Genomic DNA, 16,645 nt, shown 5'->3' with positions numbered 1-16,645 from the left:
CCACCATAGAGTGCAGAGTGGCATGGCCACCATAGAGTGCAGAGTGGCATGGCCACCATAGAGTGCAGAGTGGCATGGCCACCATAGAGTGCAGAGTGGCATGGCCACCATAGAGTGCAGAGTGGCATGGCCACCATAGAGTGCAGAGTGGCATGGCCACCATAGAGTGCAGAGTGGCATGGCCACCATAGAGTGCAGAGTGGCATGGCCACCATAGAGTGCAGAGTGGCATGGCCACCATAGAGTGCAGAGTGGCATGGCCACCATAGAGTGCAGAGTGGCATGGCCACCATAGAGTGCAGAGTGGCATGGCCACCATAGAGTGCAGAGTGGCATGGCCACCATAGAGTGCAGAGTGGCATGGCCACCATAGAGTGCAGAGTGGCATGGCCACCATAGAGTGCAGAGTGGCATGGCCACCATAGAGTGCAGAGTGGCATGGCCACCATAGAGTGCAGAGTGGCATGGCCACCATAGAGTGCAGAGTGGCATGGCCACCATAGAGTGCAGAGTGGCATGGCCACCATAGAGTGCAGAGTGGCATGGCCACCATAGAGTGCAGAGTGGCATGGCCACCATAGAGTGCAGAGTGGCATGGCCACCATAGAGTGCACAGAAATCCATTCCAGGAATTGAATCGAATCCAATCATCAACACAGAGACATTGCAGAGCAATCACTTTTATTTTATATCAGTTTGCCTTGTTAAAGAATTCTACTCCTGTCACGGAGTCAGTGGGAAAGCTGATGCCACGTATTTCTTGCCATTTCCATATGTGGTCTTGGTCCAGGTGTAGGTCTGAATTTTCATGATGTTCCCGCCAAGACTCACCGTGCACCTGGCAGGAAATAGCAGAAACACAATCCTTGTTGAATCCTGATATCATCACCTAGGCAACCCAAGACAACCTAGCTGGGCCACTCTGATTGGCTGAGCACATTCAATGTGGCAGAACTTTGGGACTAGGTAATGCAGGTAAACCAATTGATTATCCACTCTCCATGGAGTTCAGCCCATCTAAAGGTTTGCTATCCCACACCAAGACCCATCAATCCACCAACCCTACCCTTTTTAACTTATGACTCTTTATCCAATAACACTTCCAGTTTCAAATGATCATTTTTGTAAATCCCTCCATAGCCCCACCTCTCTTTCTCTCGCTTGTTCTCTCTCTCTGTAACCTCTTCCAGCCCTCAGACCCGAAATCTACAACTTACTATTGATCTCTACCTTGTATCTACCGCCCTTTTCACATCACTGACCACTCAGCAGCTGAGCCCGAAACTCATTGAGTCAATCAATATCTCCATTTTTAGTTTGACATTCTGTCCCTGTTTGATTACATCACTGTGGGAGGCATCGGGACTTTTTGTTTTGCATTAGAGGTGCTATGTAAAGGCAGGTTGCTGTTGGAGGTGTTGTATTTTATTGCCTCTTGTAAACTGAACATTCAGGTTTGCCGAGCTGCGGGAATTTAGTTATAGAAATTCCAAGGGTGAGGTGGTGGGGAAGAGTGAGCAACCAATTGGAAAGTTCTGTCTGAGATCCTGACCCTTGTCTCCTGGGTTGACCTGGAAGATTGAAGGGATTTGCAGCACAGGTTTTGGATTCCTCAAGACTTGAACTGACTCTGAAGCAAATTGAAGTGAAGCAACTTCCACCTGGATAGCTCCTTGCACCTGTGGTCATCTTGGTTTCTGACACTGGATTCAGGCTTTGTCACATTCTAACTGTAAATGTGAAGTGAGAATCCTTTCCAGAAACCTCCGCCAGAATTTGGAGTTTGCATCTTCTCCCCGTGTCTGCGTGGGATTCCTTCGGGTGCTCCGGCTTCCTCCCACAGTCCAAAGATGTACAGGTGATGTGGATTGGCCATACTAAATTTCCCCTTAATGTCAGGGGGATTAGCAGGATAATACATGGGTTACGAGGATAGGGCCTGAATGGGACTGTGGTCGCTGCAGACTCGATGGGCCGAATGGCCTCCTTTTGGCTGTAGGGTTCTATGATTCTATGAATCCTCCAGCTGTTCACACCCCATCGCCACTGCCAGTGAGAATGGAGAATTTGGCGCTCAGCCAATCTCTATTCACTGCAGTGGGACTGGAGAATCCCAGCTGCGGGCAAGGTTGGAGAATCCAGCCCAGTGAAATGGGAATAGAATCACACATCACAAACAGATCATTTGGCCTTTCCAAACTTCAGTGGAACTATTTTAAATTGCTGCTCAGGACTCTACCCCCCACCCCCCCGCAACACGCTTCCACCATCTTGGTTGGACCCCTCCACTATGGATTTCTCTGGGCATTTTAAACTTGCAGTAAAAAAGGGAGCATGTCTCCTTGAATCCGATGCAGCTGGACTATGCTGGGTCCTGTGGAATTCTTTCAATGCATCTCTGGCCAATGGAGGTTTCAATGCAATTGTCAAGGGCAGGTAAGGGTGCTTTAAAGTTTGGTAACTGCAGTGAGCCTTGCTTATGATACAGTATCACAGAATGGTCACAGCACCAAAAGAGGTCATTTAGCTCTTTGTAAACATGACAGCTCTCAGCAAGAATAACTCTGAGCTCCACTCGCAGCCCTTTCTCCAGAGTCTTACCAATTTCATTCCTTCAGGGGTTTATCTCTTTTTGAAAGCCTCAATTGAATCTGTCTCCACCGTGCTCTCAGACAGTACATTCCACATCAAACCACTCGCTGTGTGAATCTGTCTCCACCATGCTCTCAGACAGTGCATTTCACATCCTAACATGATTTTGAACATTAATTAAATCTTGCTTCATCTGGTGAGTTCCCATCTATACGATTGAAAATATCTGTCATTGTTCATATCTCTGACCAGGAATTGATGAAGACTTACTGAGAATTTGGCTTTGCAATGAAGCAAAGAGTATAAATGGCAAAATCAAACTCGGGACTGGAGCCGATGAACTCTGAACCCACTTGCTTGAAGTATCCATTCCAGTTAAACTGCATTGCCAGAACATCTGGATAGTTGATCCACTGTGGAGACAAGAAAACCATTGAACCCACTGCAAAAGAACAGCTGCAAAATCAACATCTGTACAACTTCTTCCAATCATGTCCAATGGCTCCTGTCACAACAGCCTACTCCACCATTCATTAGATTATGGCTGATCTGCTTGTGCCCTGAACTCTACTTTTCTGTGCCTCTAACTCAGACTTGACCCAGTCTCCAGTGCTCTCTGAGGAAGAGAATCTATAAACTGACAATCCTCTGAGATAGACGTTTGGTACGTAAGAACTAGGAGCAGGAGTAGGCCATCTGGACCCTTGAGCCTGCTCCGCCATTCAATAAGATCATGGCTGATCTTTTCATGGACTCAGCTCCACTTACCCGCCCATTCACCATAATCTTTAATTCCTTTACGGTTCAAAAATCTATCTTTGCCTTAAAAATATTCAATGGAGATAGCCTTAACTGCTTCACTGGGCAGGGAATTCCACAGATTCATAACTCTTTGGGTGAAGTAGTTTGTCCTCAACTCGGTCCTAAATCTGCTTCCCCTTATTTTGAGGCTATGCCCCCTAGTTCTAGTTTCACCCGCCAGTGGAAACAACCTCTCTGCTTCTATCTTATCTATTCCCTTCATAATTTTATATGTTTCCATATGATCTCCCCTCATTCTTCTGAATTTCAATGAGTATAGCCCCAGTCTAGTCAGTCTCTCCTCATAAACCAACCCTCTCAATTCTGGAATCAACCGAGTGAATCTCTTCTGCACCCCCTCCAGCGCCAGTATATCCTATCTCAAGTAAGGAGACCAAAACTGTACACAGTACTCCAGGTGTGGACTCACCAGCACCTTATACAGCTGCAACATAATCTCGCTATTTTTAAAATCCATCCCTCTAGCAATGAAGGACAAAATTCCATATTCCTTTACCTGCTACACTTGTAAACCAACTTTGTGTGATTCATACACAAGGACACCCAGGTCCCTCTGCACAGCAGAATACTGCAATTTTTTACCATTTAAATAATAGTCCATTTTGCTGTTATTCCTACCAAAATGGATGACCTCACATTTACCAACATTGTACTCCATCTGCCAGGCCTTTGCCTACTCACTTGGATTATCTATATCCCTTTGCAGACTTTCAATATCCTCTGCACACTTTGCTCTGCCACTCATCTTAGTGTCATCTGCGAATTTTGACACTCTACACTTGGTCCCCAACTCCAAATCATCTATGTAAATTGTAAACAATTGTGGTCCCAACACTGATCCCTGAGGCACACCACTAGTCACTGATCGCCAACCAGAAAAACACCCAGAACTTGAGTCTTGCTGAAAAAAGAGACACCTTGCAGCAATACCTGTATAAGAGGAAAATAACATGTTTCAGCTAAAGAAAATAAGCGACAGCCATTCACAGGCTCATTCCTCGGGGCAATGCCTTGACTAATCAGGGTCAAGCTGACCTATTTAAACTTCAAAACAATGCTCGGCAGTTAACTGCCAGTCACCATCAACAGGTGTATTCTCCATGACAATACCTCTATCAATAAATAAATCATGTTTAACCAATTTATTGGAGTTGTTTGAAGGAGTCACATATCCTGTGGATAAAGGTGAACCTGTGGATGTACTGTACTTAGATGTCAGAAAGCATTTGATAAAGTGCCACATCAAAGGTTATTGTGGAAAATAAGAACTCATGGTGTAGGGAGTAATATATTGGCATGGATAGAAGATCGGTTCGCGAACAGGAAACAAAGTTGGAATAAATGGATCTTTTTCTCGTTGGCAGGATGTGATGTGCAATGTGCCACAGGAATTTGTGCTGGGACCTCAACTTTTTACAATTTCTATAAATGGCTTGAATGAAGGGATTGAAAGTATAGAACCATATAATTCCTACATCGCAGAAGGAGGCCATTCAGCCCATTGAGTCTGCACAGACTCTCCAAATGAGCATCTTACAACCCCCCCCCCCCCCGTCCTATACCCATATCCCCATACATTTACCTTGGGGACTCCTGAGATCCGTGGACCCCAGTTTGGGAAGTCCTGCCATAAATGAATGATTTAAAACCCTGAACACTATAGAACCTAACCTCATTTAGTAACCTTTTGTGTGACACTTTATGTCCAGAATGACTTCAGGATTTAATAATACATTTATTGTTCCCTTTACCCACCCTGCTAGCTGCATTATTAAAGGACTCCAATGAAATTGGAGAGGTTAGCGAATGGGTGAGCTGAGTGTTGCGAGCATACACACACAAGTAGTTAAGGGTGAGGAGAGGAGGTGAGGTTGGGAGAATATGATGATGGTGTAACAGCTCATGAGTTGCTGTCTCTAGACTTACTGGCCCATTGTAGTTGTAACTGTAATAATTCAACTCGCCATTCTTCTCCGCCAGGTAGAATCGGACCCAGTTGTGAAATCCGGACACTTTCCCCCTCTTTATTTCACCTGTTTCCAAAAGAATTTGGTGTAAATTAATCCCAGGATTAACTATAAAAACAGAACCAATCAGCAGTTAGTCAATCCACAATGAAAACTGGCTTGGCCACAGTAAGAAGTTTAACAACACCAGGTTAAAGTCCAACAGGTTTATTTGGTAGCAAAAGCCACACAAGCTTTCGGAGCTCCAAGCCCTTTCTTCAGTTGAGTGGGAATTCTGTGAGTGGGTATTCGCATTCCAACCATTATTCATGTAAATTGAGTCTGTGTCTTTATATGCTCTGTTTGTGAACAGAATTCCCACTCACCTGAAGAAGGGGCTTAGAGCTCCGAAAGCTTGTGTGGCTTTTGCTACCAAATAAACCTGTTGGACTTTAACCTGGTGTTGTTAAACTTCTTACTGTGTTTACCCCAGTCCAACGCCGGCATCTCCACATCTTGGCCACAGGAGACAGAGGGTAGCAGTCGAAGGGTCTTTTTCCGGCTGGAGGTCTGTGACCAGTGGTGTTCCGCAGGGCTCTGTACTGGGACCTCTGCTATTTGTGATATATATAAATGATTTGGAAGAAGGTGTAACTGGTGTTGACAGCAAGTTTGCGGATGACACGAAGATGGCTGGACTTGCGGATAGTGATGAACATTGTCGGACAATACAGCAGGATATAGATAGGCTGGAAAATTGGGCGGCGAAATGGCAGATGGAATTTAATCCAGATAAATGCGAAGTGATGCATTTTGGAAGAACTAATGTAGGGGGGAGTTATACAATAAATGGCAGAGCCATCAAGAGTATAGAAACACAGAGGGACCTAGGTGTGCAAGTCCACAAATCCTTGAAGGTGGCAGCACAGGTGGAGAAGGTGGTGAAGAAGGCATATGGTATGCTTGCCTTTATAGGACGGGGTATAGAGTATAAAAGCTGGAGTCTGATGATGCAGCTGTATAGAACGCTGGTTAGGCCACATTTGGAGTACTGCGTCCAGTTCTGGTCGCCGCAGTACCAGAAGGAGGTGGAGGCTTTAGAGAGAGTGCAGAGAAGGTTTACCAGGATGTTGCCTGGTATGGAGGGTCTTAGCTATGAGGAGAGATTGGGTAAACTGGGCTTGCTCTCCCTGGAAAGACGGAGAATGAGGGGAGACCTAATAGAGGTGTACAAAATTATGAAGGGCATAGATAGGGTGAACAGTGGGAAGCTTTTTCCCAGGTCGGAGGTGACGATCACGAGGGGTCACGGGCTCAAGGTGAGAGGGGCGAGGTATAACTCAGATATCAGAGGGATGTTTTTTACACAGAGAGTGGTGGGGGCCTGGAATGCGCTGCCAAGTAGGGTGGTGGAGGCAGACACGCTGGCATCGTTTAAGACTTACCTGGATAGTCACATGAGCAGTCTGGGAATGGAGGGATACAAACAAATGGTCTAGTTGGACCAATGAGCGGCACAGGCTTGGAGGGCCGAAGGGCCTGTTTCCTGTGCTGTACTGTCCTTTGTTCTTTGTTCAATGCTGGAGGATTTGGGAGATCCTCGAGGGTGGTTCAAATTGTCCCTGTGGCACTGAGTCCAAAATCTTTACTCTCTTCAACCTTGACAAAGAAAATCTGTGATTTCTCAGAGCTTTAAACATGAGTCTCACTAATATAAGGAAGTAGCAATAGGCCTAAGAGTGTTTCAGAATAAGTTCCGGCTTTAGGTTTAAGTTTAATTTATCTTTCTGTATCTGTTTGTTAAGAAAGGATGAAGAACTTTGGCATTGATTTTATTTTTTTTAAGTTGCCTGTATGTCTGTGGGTCTGTTTAGATGCTTGCATTTAATTAGGTTTTTATGACACCCTAAAACAAATACATGAAATCAAAAAAACTACGCAGTTGTTTAGCCACCAGAGCCCACATAGAAAAGCAGAAGCAGTTAGTTCAGTTGGAAGATGATAGTGCAGGAGCAAGTAGCATTTACGCAACTACTGGAACAGAGAAGACATGAAAGGAGACTGGAGAGAGCAGGTCCCAAAATGTTGGAGTTGTATAGAACTTTGGTGAGGCCATAGCAAGAGTACTGAATGCAGTTCTGGAAATCTGCCATCCTTATCTGGTCTGGCCTACATGTGACTCCAGAGCCACAGCAATGTGGTTGACTCGCTGGCCAATCAGTGACACACATGTCTATGGATGAATTAAAAAGAAGTTCTGTTCACCACATTATAGGAAGGGTGTGATTGCTCTGGAGGGGGTGCAGAGGAGATTCACCAGGATGCTGCCTGGGATGGAACATTTAAGTAATGAAGAATGGTTGCGTAGGCTTGGGTTGTTTTTGTTGGAGCAGAGAAGACTGAGGAGCGACCTGATCGAGGTGTACAAGATCATGTGAGACATGAACAGTGGATAAGGAGCAGCTGCTCCCCTTACTGAAGGATCAGTCACGAGTGGACATAGGTTCAAGGTGAGGGGCAGGAGGTTTAGGGGGGACCTGGGGAAAAATCTTTTTACCCAGAGGGTGCTGATGGTCTGGAATGCGCTGCCTGGGAGGGTGGTGGAGGCGAGTTGCCTTATATCCTTTAGAAGGCATCTGAATTAGCATTTGGGACATCATAACATTCAGGGCTATGGACCAAGTGCTGCAGAGGGCATTAGGTGGGACGTCAGGTGTTTCTCACATGTCGGTGCAGATGGGCGAAAGGGGCACTTGTTTAAAGAATGTGGAGTGTCTGGCCACCTTTTGCCTATTGGTTTACATAGACTATGTACTTACTGAGAGTGTAAGATAAATATAAAACAGTATAGGGGTTAAGGAAGAGTATGATTTTTCATCTTTTCTTGTTTAATCAATGTTTTATTCTTGTGTTAAAAGTTCATTGGCAGAGTTTTCCACATCTCGAAACAAAATATAAACGTTAGGATCTATCAAGGTGACTTCCATCTTGGGACTGGACCTGTCCATGAGTAACATCAGCTGGGATTGGCACACTGATTTTTGCATTGCAGCTAGTCAGGAACCTTGCCAGATAAATGAGCTACGGAATATGCAATTTAGTATATTGTAATCATTGCTCCTGGGTAACTGCTTTGTGGAAAACCTCTGTCAGTCCACAAGTGTAAACTAGAGTTTCCAATCACTTTATTCTCTGCTCCACTCTGACTCTGTCCTCAGCCTCGAGTATCTTCTGTTGTTCTTCCATTCTGCTGTATAACACAGTCCTCATTTCTTCATGTTGCTGAACCAGAGCGAGGGACTTCTTCCGAGCTGGCCCTACCATACCCTCTAATTCTCTCTTTTTTGCTCTTAAAACTTATCGCTAGCTTCTTTAATGTTAATGTTATCTCTTCACCCCATCGGTAAGTGTAACACTATATCCTGCACCGTCTCCTTTCCTTCTCCCCTTTGTACTCAACGAACGGTATGCTGTCTGTACAGCGTGCAAGAAACAATACTTTTCACTGTATCCCAATACACGTAACAATAATACATTAAAACAAAATCTTGAAGGACAATGATCTGTTCTTCAAGTTGTTTATTTTCTTGTTGACCTTTTGTCAACTCACTCTAGGCTTCAATGCATTGTTTTCTTGTTCTTGATAGTTCAACATACATTCTTCTGAAGTAATGTTAAAGATAATTTTAACTCCTCATTCTTTTCCATGACTACATATTGATTCTTCTAGGAGTCTTTCAGGGTTGCAATGTATGTGTACATTATGGCACGTCTGGTTGATTTTTCCCAACTCCTGCTTTGATTTGCCATCTACGGAGTTGAGGGTCATTCTTCCTCAGTACCTTTGTGTTATCTCTGAAATCTGTTTGTTCACATCTCAAACCATAAGTCATAGGAGCAGAATTAGGCCACTTGGCCCATCGAGTCTGCTCTGCCATTCAATCATGGCTGATATTTTTCTCATCCCCATTCTCCTGCCTTTTCCCCATAACCCCTGATCCCCTTATTAATCAAGAACCTATCTATCTCTGCCTTAAAAATACTCAATGACCCGGCCTCCACAGCCTTCTGTGGCGAAGAGTCCCACAGATTCACCACTCTCTGGCTGAAGAGATTTCTCCTCATCTCTGTTTTAAGGAACGTCCCTTTAGCCTGAGGTTGTGCCCTCTGGTTTTAGTTTTTCCTACGAGTGGAAACATCCTCTCCACATCCACTCTATCCAGGCCTCGCAATATCCTGTAAGTTTCAATAAGATTCCCCCTCATCCTTCTAAACTCCAACGAGTACAGACCCAGAATCTTCAACTGTTCCTCATATGACAAGCTCTTCATTCCAGGGCTCATTTTTGTGAACTTCCTCTGGACCGTTCAAAAGGCCAGCACATCCTTCCTTCGATACGGGGCCCAAACTGCTCACAATACTCCAAATGGGGTCTGACCAGAGCCTTATACAGCCTCAGAAGTCCATCCCTGCTCTTGTATTCTAGCCCTCTCGACATGAATGCTAACATTGCATTTGTCTTCCGAACTGCCGACTGAACTTGCACGTTAACCTTAAGAGAATCTTGAACAATGACTCCCAAGTCTCTTTGTGCTTCTGATTTCCTAAGCATTTCCCCATTTAGAAAATAGTCTATGCCTCCATTCCTCCTTCCAAAGTGCATAACCTCACACTTTTCCACATTGTATTCCATCTGCCACTTCTTTGCCCACTCTCTTAACCTGTCAAAGTCCTTCTGCAGCCCCCCCCTGTTTCCTCAATACTACCTGTCCCTCTACGTATCTTTGTATCATCTGCAAACTTAGCAACAATGCCTTCAATTCCTTCCAAATTGTTAATATATATTGTGAAAAGTTGTGGTCCCAGCACTGACCCCTGAGGCACACCACTAGTCACCGGCTGCCATCCTGAAAAAGATCCCTATATCCCCACTCTCTGCCTTCTGCCAGTCAGCCAATCCTCTACCCATGCCAGGATCTTACCCTTAACACAATGGGCTCTTAACTTATTCGACAGTCTCCTATACGACACCTTGTCAAAGGCCTTCGGGAAATCTAAGTACATCACATCAACTGGTTCTCCTTTATCTAACTTCCTTGTTACCTCCTCAAAGAACTCTAACAGATTTGTCAGACATGACCTCCCTTTGACAAAGCCATGCTGACTCAGTCCTACTTTATCATGCACTTCCAAGTACTCTGCGATCTCATCTTTAATAATGGACTCTAAAATCTTGCCAATGGCCGAAGTCAGGCTAACCGGCCTATAATTTCCCATCTGCTGCCTCCTTCCCTTCTTAAACAGCGGTGTTACATTAGCTACTTTCCAGTCCTCTGCTATTCTCCCTGCCTCCAGTGATTCCTGAAAGCCTCCACAATTTCCTCAGCTATCTCTTTTAGAACCCTGGGGTGTAGTCCATCCGGTCCAAGTGATTTATCCACATTCTGACTTTTCAGTTTCCCCAGAACCTTCTCCTACACTCACCTGTGCCCCCTGATTCTCCTGGAGCTCTGGCATCCCACTGGTGTCTTCTAATGTGAAGGCTAATGCAAAGCAACTATTCAGTTTCGCTGCCATTTCTTTGTTTCCTATTATTTTTCCCAGGGTGGAAAAGTTAATTATTAGGGGGCATAAGTTTAAGGTGCGAGGGGCAATGTTTAAAGGAGATGTACGAGGCACGTTTTTTACACAGAGGATGGTGGGTGCCTGGAATTCGCTGCCAGGGGAGGTAGTGGAAGCAGATACGATGGTGACTTTTAAGGGGCGTCTTGACAAATACATGAATATGATGGGAATAGAGGGATATGGTCCCCGGAAGGCTAGGGGGCTTTAGTTCATGGTCAGTGCAGGCTTGGAGGCCAAAGGGCCTGTTCCTGTGCTGTAATTTTTTGTTTTTTGATCTATTACTTTTCCAGCTTCATTTTCCAGTGGTCCAATGTCTATTTTTGCCTCTCTCTTACCTTTTATATATTGAAAAAAACTCTTCCTATATTCTTTTATATGACTAGCTAGCTTACACTCATATTTCATCTTCTCCCCCGTTATTGCTTTTTTAGTTGTCCTCTGCTCGCTTTTAAAGGCTTCCCAATCCTCTGTTTTCCCACTAATCCTCGCCACTTTGTATGCTTTTTCCTTTGCTTTTATGCTGTCCTTGACTTCCCTCGTCAGCCATGGATGCCTCGTCCTCCCCTTAGCATGTTTCCTCCTCCTTGGGATGAGTTTCTGTTGTGCCTCCCGAATGACCCGCAAAAACTCCTGCCATTGGCTGTTCCACTGTCTTTCCTGCTGGGCTCCCTGTCCAATCAACTCTGGCCAGCTCCTTCCTCATGTCTTTGTAGTTACCTTTATTTAACTGTAATACCATTACATCTGATTCCAGCTTCTCCCTCTCAAACTGCAGGGTAAATTCTATCATATTGTGGTCACTGCTCCCTAAGGGTTCCTTCACCTTAAGTTCCCTAATCAAGTCTGCCTCATTACACATCACCAAATCCAGAATTGCCTGTTCCCTAGTAGGCTCTGTCACAAGCTGCTCCAAAAAACCATGTCTTAGACATTCCACAAATTCCTTTTTTTGATTTTCCCAGTGCACCTGCATATTGAAGTTCCCCATGATTATTGTAATATTGCCTCTTCTATCTCCTGATTTATTTTCTGCCCCACATCCTGACTACTGCTAGGGGGCCTGTACATAACTCCCATCAGGGTCTTTTTACCTTTGTGATTCCTCAACTCTACCTACAGCGATTTTATGCTTTCTGATCCTATATAGAATCATAGAAACCCTACAGTACAGAAAGAGGCCATTCGGCCCATCGAGTCTGCACCGACCGCAATCCCACCCAGGCCCTACCTCCATATTCCTACATATTTTACCCACTAATCCTTCTAACCTACGCATCTCAGGACACTAAGGGGCAATTTTAGCATGGCCAATCAACCTAACCCGCACATCTTTGGACTGTGGAAGGAAACCGGAGCACCCGGAGGAAACCCACGCAGACACGAGGAGAATGTGCAAACTCAACACAGACAGTGACCCCAGCCGGGAATTGAACCCAGGTCCCTGGAGCTGTGAAACAGCAGTGCTAACCACTGTGCTACCGTGCCGCCCGATAGCTTCTTGCTATCGATTTAATTTCATTCCTTACAAACAATGCAACTCCGCCCCCTTTGCCATCTGCCTGTCCTTTCGATAGGACACACATCCTTGGATATTTAGATCCCAGCCCTAACCCCCCTTGCAGTCATGTCTCTGTGAGGCCCACATTGTACCGGCCAATTTTAATGTGCATTTACCAAGTTCATTTACCTTGTTCCGTATGATGCACGCATTTAGGTACAACACCCTCAGTCCTGCATTGACCACCTCCCTTCTTATACTTGTCACCTTTTTTGCTCTGCCTGGGGTTAGATTCCTGCCACTTTCTATAGAATATTCTATAGAATATTCTGTTCTATTACATGGTCCTGGAACTTTACTAACTTTACTAACCTCGGCTCCTTTAACTAGTTGAAAGTCATCGTTAACCTGCACTTCTACCTTCTCCTTTAACTTTGATTTTCTAATTCTCCATAAAACTGAACCCTCCCCCCCACTATTTAGTTTAAAGCCTTAGTTATACGATTCGCCAGGACCCTGGTCGCAGCATGATTCAGATGAAGGCCGTCCCATTGGAACAGGCTTGACTCTTGAAGACTTCAATTTGTTGTGCGTTTTCAAAGGTATATACTCAGCTTGAATCATTTGATAAAGCGATAAATCAAAGGTTATTGCAGAAAATAAAATATGTTATAGGATGGAACACATTGGCATGGGTAGAAGGTTGGCTGGCTAACAGGATGTGGAGATGCCGGCGTTGGACTGGGGTAAGCACAGTAAGAAGTCTCACAACACCAGGTTAAAGTCCAACAGGTTTATTTGGTAGCAAATACCATAAGCTTTCGGAGCAATGCTCCTTCGTCAGATGGAGTGGTCTCTGTTCTCAAACAGGGCACAGACACAGAAATCAAATTACAGAATACTGATTAGAATGCAAATCTCTACAGCCAGCCAGGTCTTAAATGTACAGACAATGTGGGTGGAGGGAGCATTAAACACAGGTTAAAGAGATGTGTATTGTCTCCAGACAGTACAGCTAGTGAGATTCTGCAAGCCCAGGAGGCAAGCTGTGGGGGTTACTGATAATGTGACATAAATCCAACATCCCGGTTTAGACCGTCCTCATGTGTGCGGAACTTGGCTATCAGTTTCTGCTCAGTGACTCTGCGCTGCCGTGTGTCGTGAAGGCCGCCTTGGAGAACGCTTACCTGAAGATCCAAGGCTGAATGCCCGTGACTGCTGAAGTGCTCCCCCACAGGAAGAGAACAGTCTTGCCTGGTGATTGTCGAGCAGTGTTCATTCATCCGTTGTCGTAGCGTCTGCATGGTTTCCCCAATGTACCATGCTCCGAAAGCTTATGGTATTTGCTACCAAATAAACCTGTTGGACTTTAACCTGGTGTTGTGAGACTTCTTACTGGCTAACAGGAAACAGAGTAGGCATGGATGGGTCTTTTTCAGGTTGGCAAGATGTAACAAGTAGTTGTGCCACAGGGGAAAGCGTTGGGACCTCAGCTTTTTACAATTTATGTAAATGACTTGGATGAAGGGATAGGAATGATGGTTGCTAAATTTACTGACAATGCCAAGATAGATAGGAAAGTAAGTTGTGAGGAGGATATATGAAGGGCACAAAAAGCAATAAACAGGTTAAGTGAATGGGCAAAGATCTGTTAAATGGAGTATAATGTGGGAAAGTATGAAATTGTCCATTTTGGCAGGAAGAATAAAAAGGAAGCTTATTATCCAAATCGTGAGAGGTTGCAGAGCTCTGAGGTACAAAGGGATCTGGGTGTCCTAGTGGATAAATCACAAAAGGCTGATATACAGGAACAGCGAGCAATCAGGAAAGCTAATCGAATGGCATCATTTATTATGGGGGAAATTGATTACAAAAGTAAAGAGGTTATGCTTCAATAAAATAAAGGCAAAATATTGCCGACGCTGGAATCTGAAACAAAAACAGAAAATAATCAAAAAACTCAGCAGATCTGACAGCATCTGTGTGGACAGAACTCAAAACATTGGCTCTATTCTATCTCCACAGATGCTGTCAGACCTGCTGAGTTTTTCCAGCATTTTATGTTGAGGTAATGCTTCAGTTGTACAGGGCACCAGTGCGATCACATTTGGAGTATTATGTACAATATTGATCTCCTCATTTAAGGAAGCAAGTAAATGTGTTGGAAGCAGTTCAGAGAAGCATTAGCAGGCTAATACATGGAATGGGTTGGTTGCCTAATGAGGAAAGTTGGGCAGGCAAGGCTTGTATCTGCTGGAGTTTAGAAGAGTAAAAGACGACTTCTTTGAAACAGGATGAATGTGGAGGGGATGTTTAATGGTTAGTGTGTGATGGTGAGACACTCAATGAGATTCTGTCACTGAGAATTGATGGTGACAATGTGAAAGGAGAAGCTAGTGGTAAGTGTGTCATGGTGAATCTTGTTAAGCCACATCACAAGGTTCAGCCACATTACAGTGCTGACCCAGGCAATGCATAGATGTTGAGGTGCGGTGGCAACTTTTAACCATGGGTGCTGCAGATTTCCTGGGTGCAAAACTTGTCAGGAGTTTACATAGGCTTTTCAAAACCATCACCTACCTGAAAAGACATGTTCGAAACCACTGGAATCAAGAACGCTGTTGGACCGGGAGTAGAGACCAAACCACATCTTCTTCAGGTCCTCCTCAAATTCCACCATGGAATTGTACATCTCTGTGAATAGGGAACTGATATCAGAAATATAAACCACTAAAACATTCCAAAAGACTGTGACATGGTGTGTATCAGTGCCTCTGACTGTATGTAACAGTGTGTGACTGCGAGTGTCTGACTGTGTGTAACAATGTGTGATTGTGAGTGTATCTGACTGTGTGTAACAGTGTGTGAACGCTAGTGTGTCTGACTATGTGTAACTGTGTCTGACTGTGTGACTGCAGGATGGTGTGTTGCCTCCCTGGTGCTAGGGTCCGGGATGTCACTGAACGGCTGCAGGGCATTCTGAATGGGGAGGGTGTCTGACTGTGTCTGACTGTGTCTGACTGTGTGTAACTGTGTCTGACTGTGTGTAACTGTGTCTGACTGTGTGTAACTGTGTCTGACTGTGTCTGACTGTGTCTGACTGTGTCTGACTGTGTCTGACTGTGTCTGACTGTGTGTAACTGTGTCTGACTGTGTGTAACTGTGTCTGACTGTGTCTGACTGTGTGTAACTGTGTCTGACTGTGTCTGACTGTGTGTGACTGTGTGTGACTGTGTGTGACTGTGTGTGACTGTGTGTGACTGTGTCTGACTGTGTCTGACTGTGTCTGACTGTGTCTGACTGTGTCTGACTGTGTGTAACTGTGTCTGACTGTGTGTAACTGTGTCTGACTGTGTGTAACTGTGTCTGACTGTGTGTAACTGTGTCTGACTGTGTCTGACTGTGTCTGACTGTGTGTAACTGTGTCTGACTGTGTGTAACTGTGTCTGACTGTGTGTAACTGTGTCTGACTGTGTGTAACTGTGTCTGACTGTGTGTAACTGTGTCTGACTGTGTGTAACTGTGTCTGACTGTGTCTGACTGTGTGTAACTGTGTCTGACTGTGTGTAACTGTGTCTGACTGTGTCTGACTGTGTGTAACTGTGTCTGACTGTGTGTAACTGTGTCTGACTGTGTGTAACTGTGTCTGACTGTGTGTAACTGTGTCTGACTGTGTCTGACTGTGTGTAACTGTGTCTGACTGTGTGTAACTGTGTCTGACTGTGTGTAACTGTGTCTGACTGTGTGTAACTGTGTCTGACTGTGTGTAACTGTGTCTGACTGTGTCTGACTGTGTGTAACTGTGTCTGACTGTGTGTAACTGTGTCTGACTGTGTGTAACTGTGTGTAACTGTGTGTGACTGTGTGTAACTGTGTGTGACTGTGTGTGACTGTGTGTGACTGTGTGTGACTGTGTGTGACTGTGTGTGACTGTGTGTGACTGTGTGTGACTGTGTGTGACTGTGTGTAACTGTGTCTGACTGTGTCTGACTGTGTGTAACTGTGTGTAACTGTGTCTGACTGTGTCTGACTGTGTGTAACTGTGTCTGACTGTGTCTGACTGTGTCTGACTGTGTGTAACTGTGTCTGACTGTGTCTGACTGTGTGTGACTGTGTGTGACTGTGTCTGACTGTGTCTGACTGTGTGTAACTGTGTCTGACT

At 44.9% G+C, this 16,645-nt stretch overlaps 1 protein-coding gene across 1 annotated transcript in view; it reads right to left on the bottom strand.

The window, feature by feature from the left end:
- Positions 1-723: 723 nt before the first annotated feature.
- endou (endonuclease, polyU-specific) overlaps positions 724-16,645 on the bottom strand; it is an 88,909-nt gene continuing 72,987 nt past the window's right edge. The window contains exons 7-10 of the mRNA XM_078198907.1: positions 15,064-15,177; positions 5,341-5,447; positions 2,863-3,005; positions 724-838 (exon numbers count right to left, since the gene is read on the bottom strand). Coding sequence (XP_078055033.1) covers positions 724-838; positions 2,863-3,005; positions 5,341-5,447; positions 15,064-15,177 — 479 coding nt within the window. The remainder of the gene's footprint in view (positions 839-2,862; positions 3,006-5,340; positions 5,448-15,063; positions 15,178-16,645) is intronic.

Source organism: Mustelus asterias, chromosome 27 (assembly GCF_964213995.1).
Source record: "Mustelus asterias chromosome 27, sMusAst1.hap1.1, whole genome shotgun sequence".
In the NCBI taxonomy this organism is placed as follows: Eukaryota; Metazoa; Chordata; class Chondrichthyes; order Carcharhiniformes; family Triakidae; genus Mustelus; species Mustelus asterias.
Note: the sequence above shows the minus strand (reverse complement) of the source record. Positions and strands in the feature narration are given on the sequence as shown.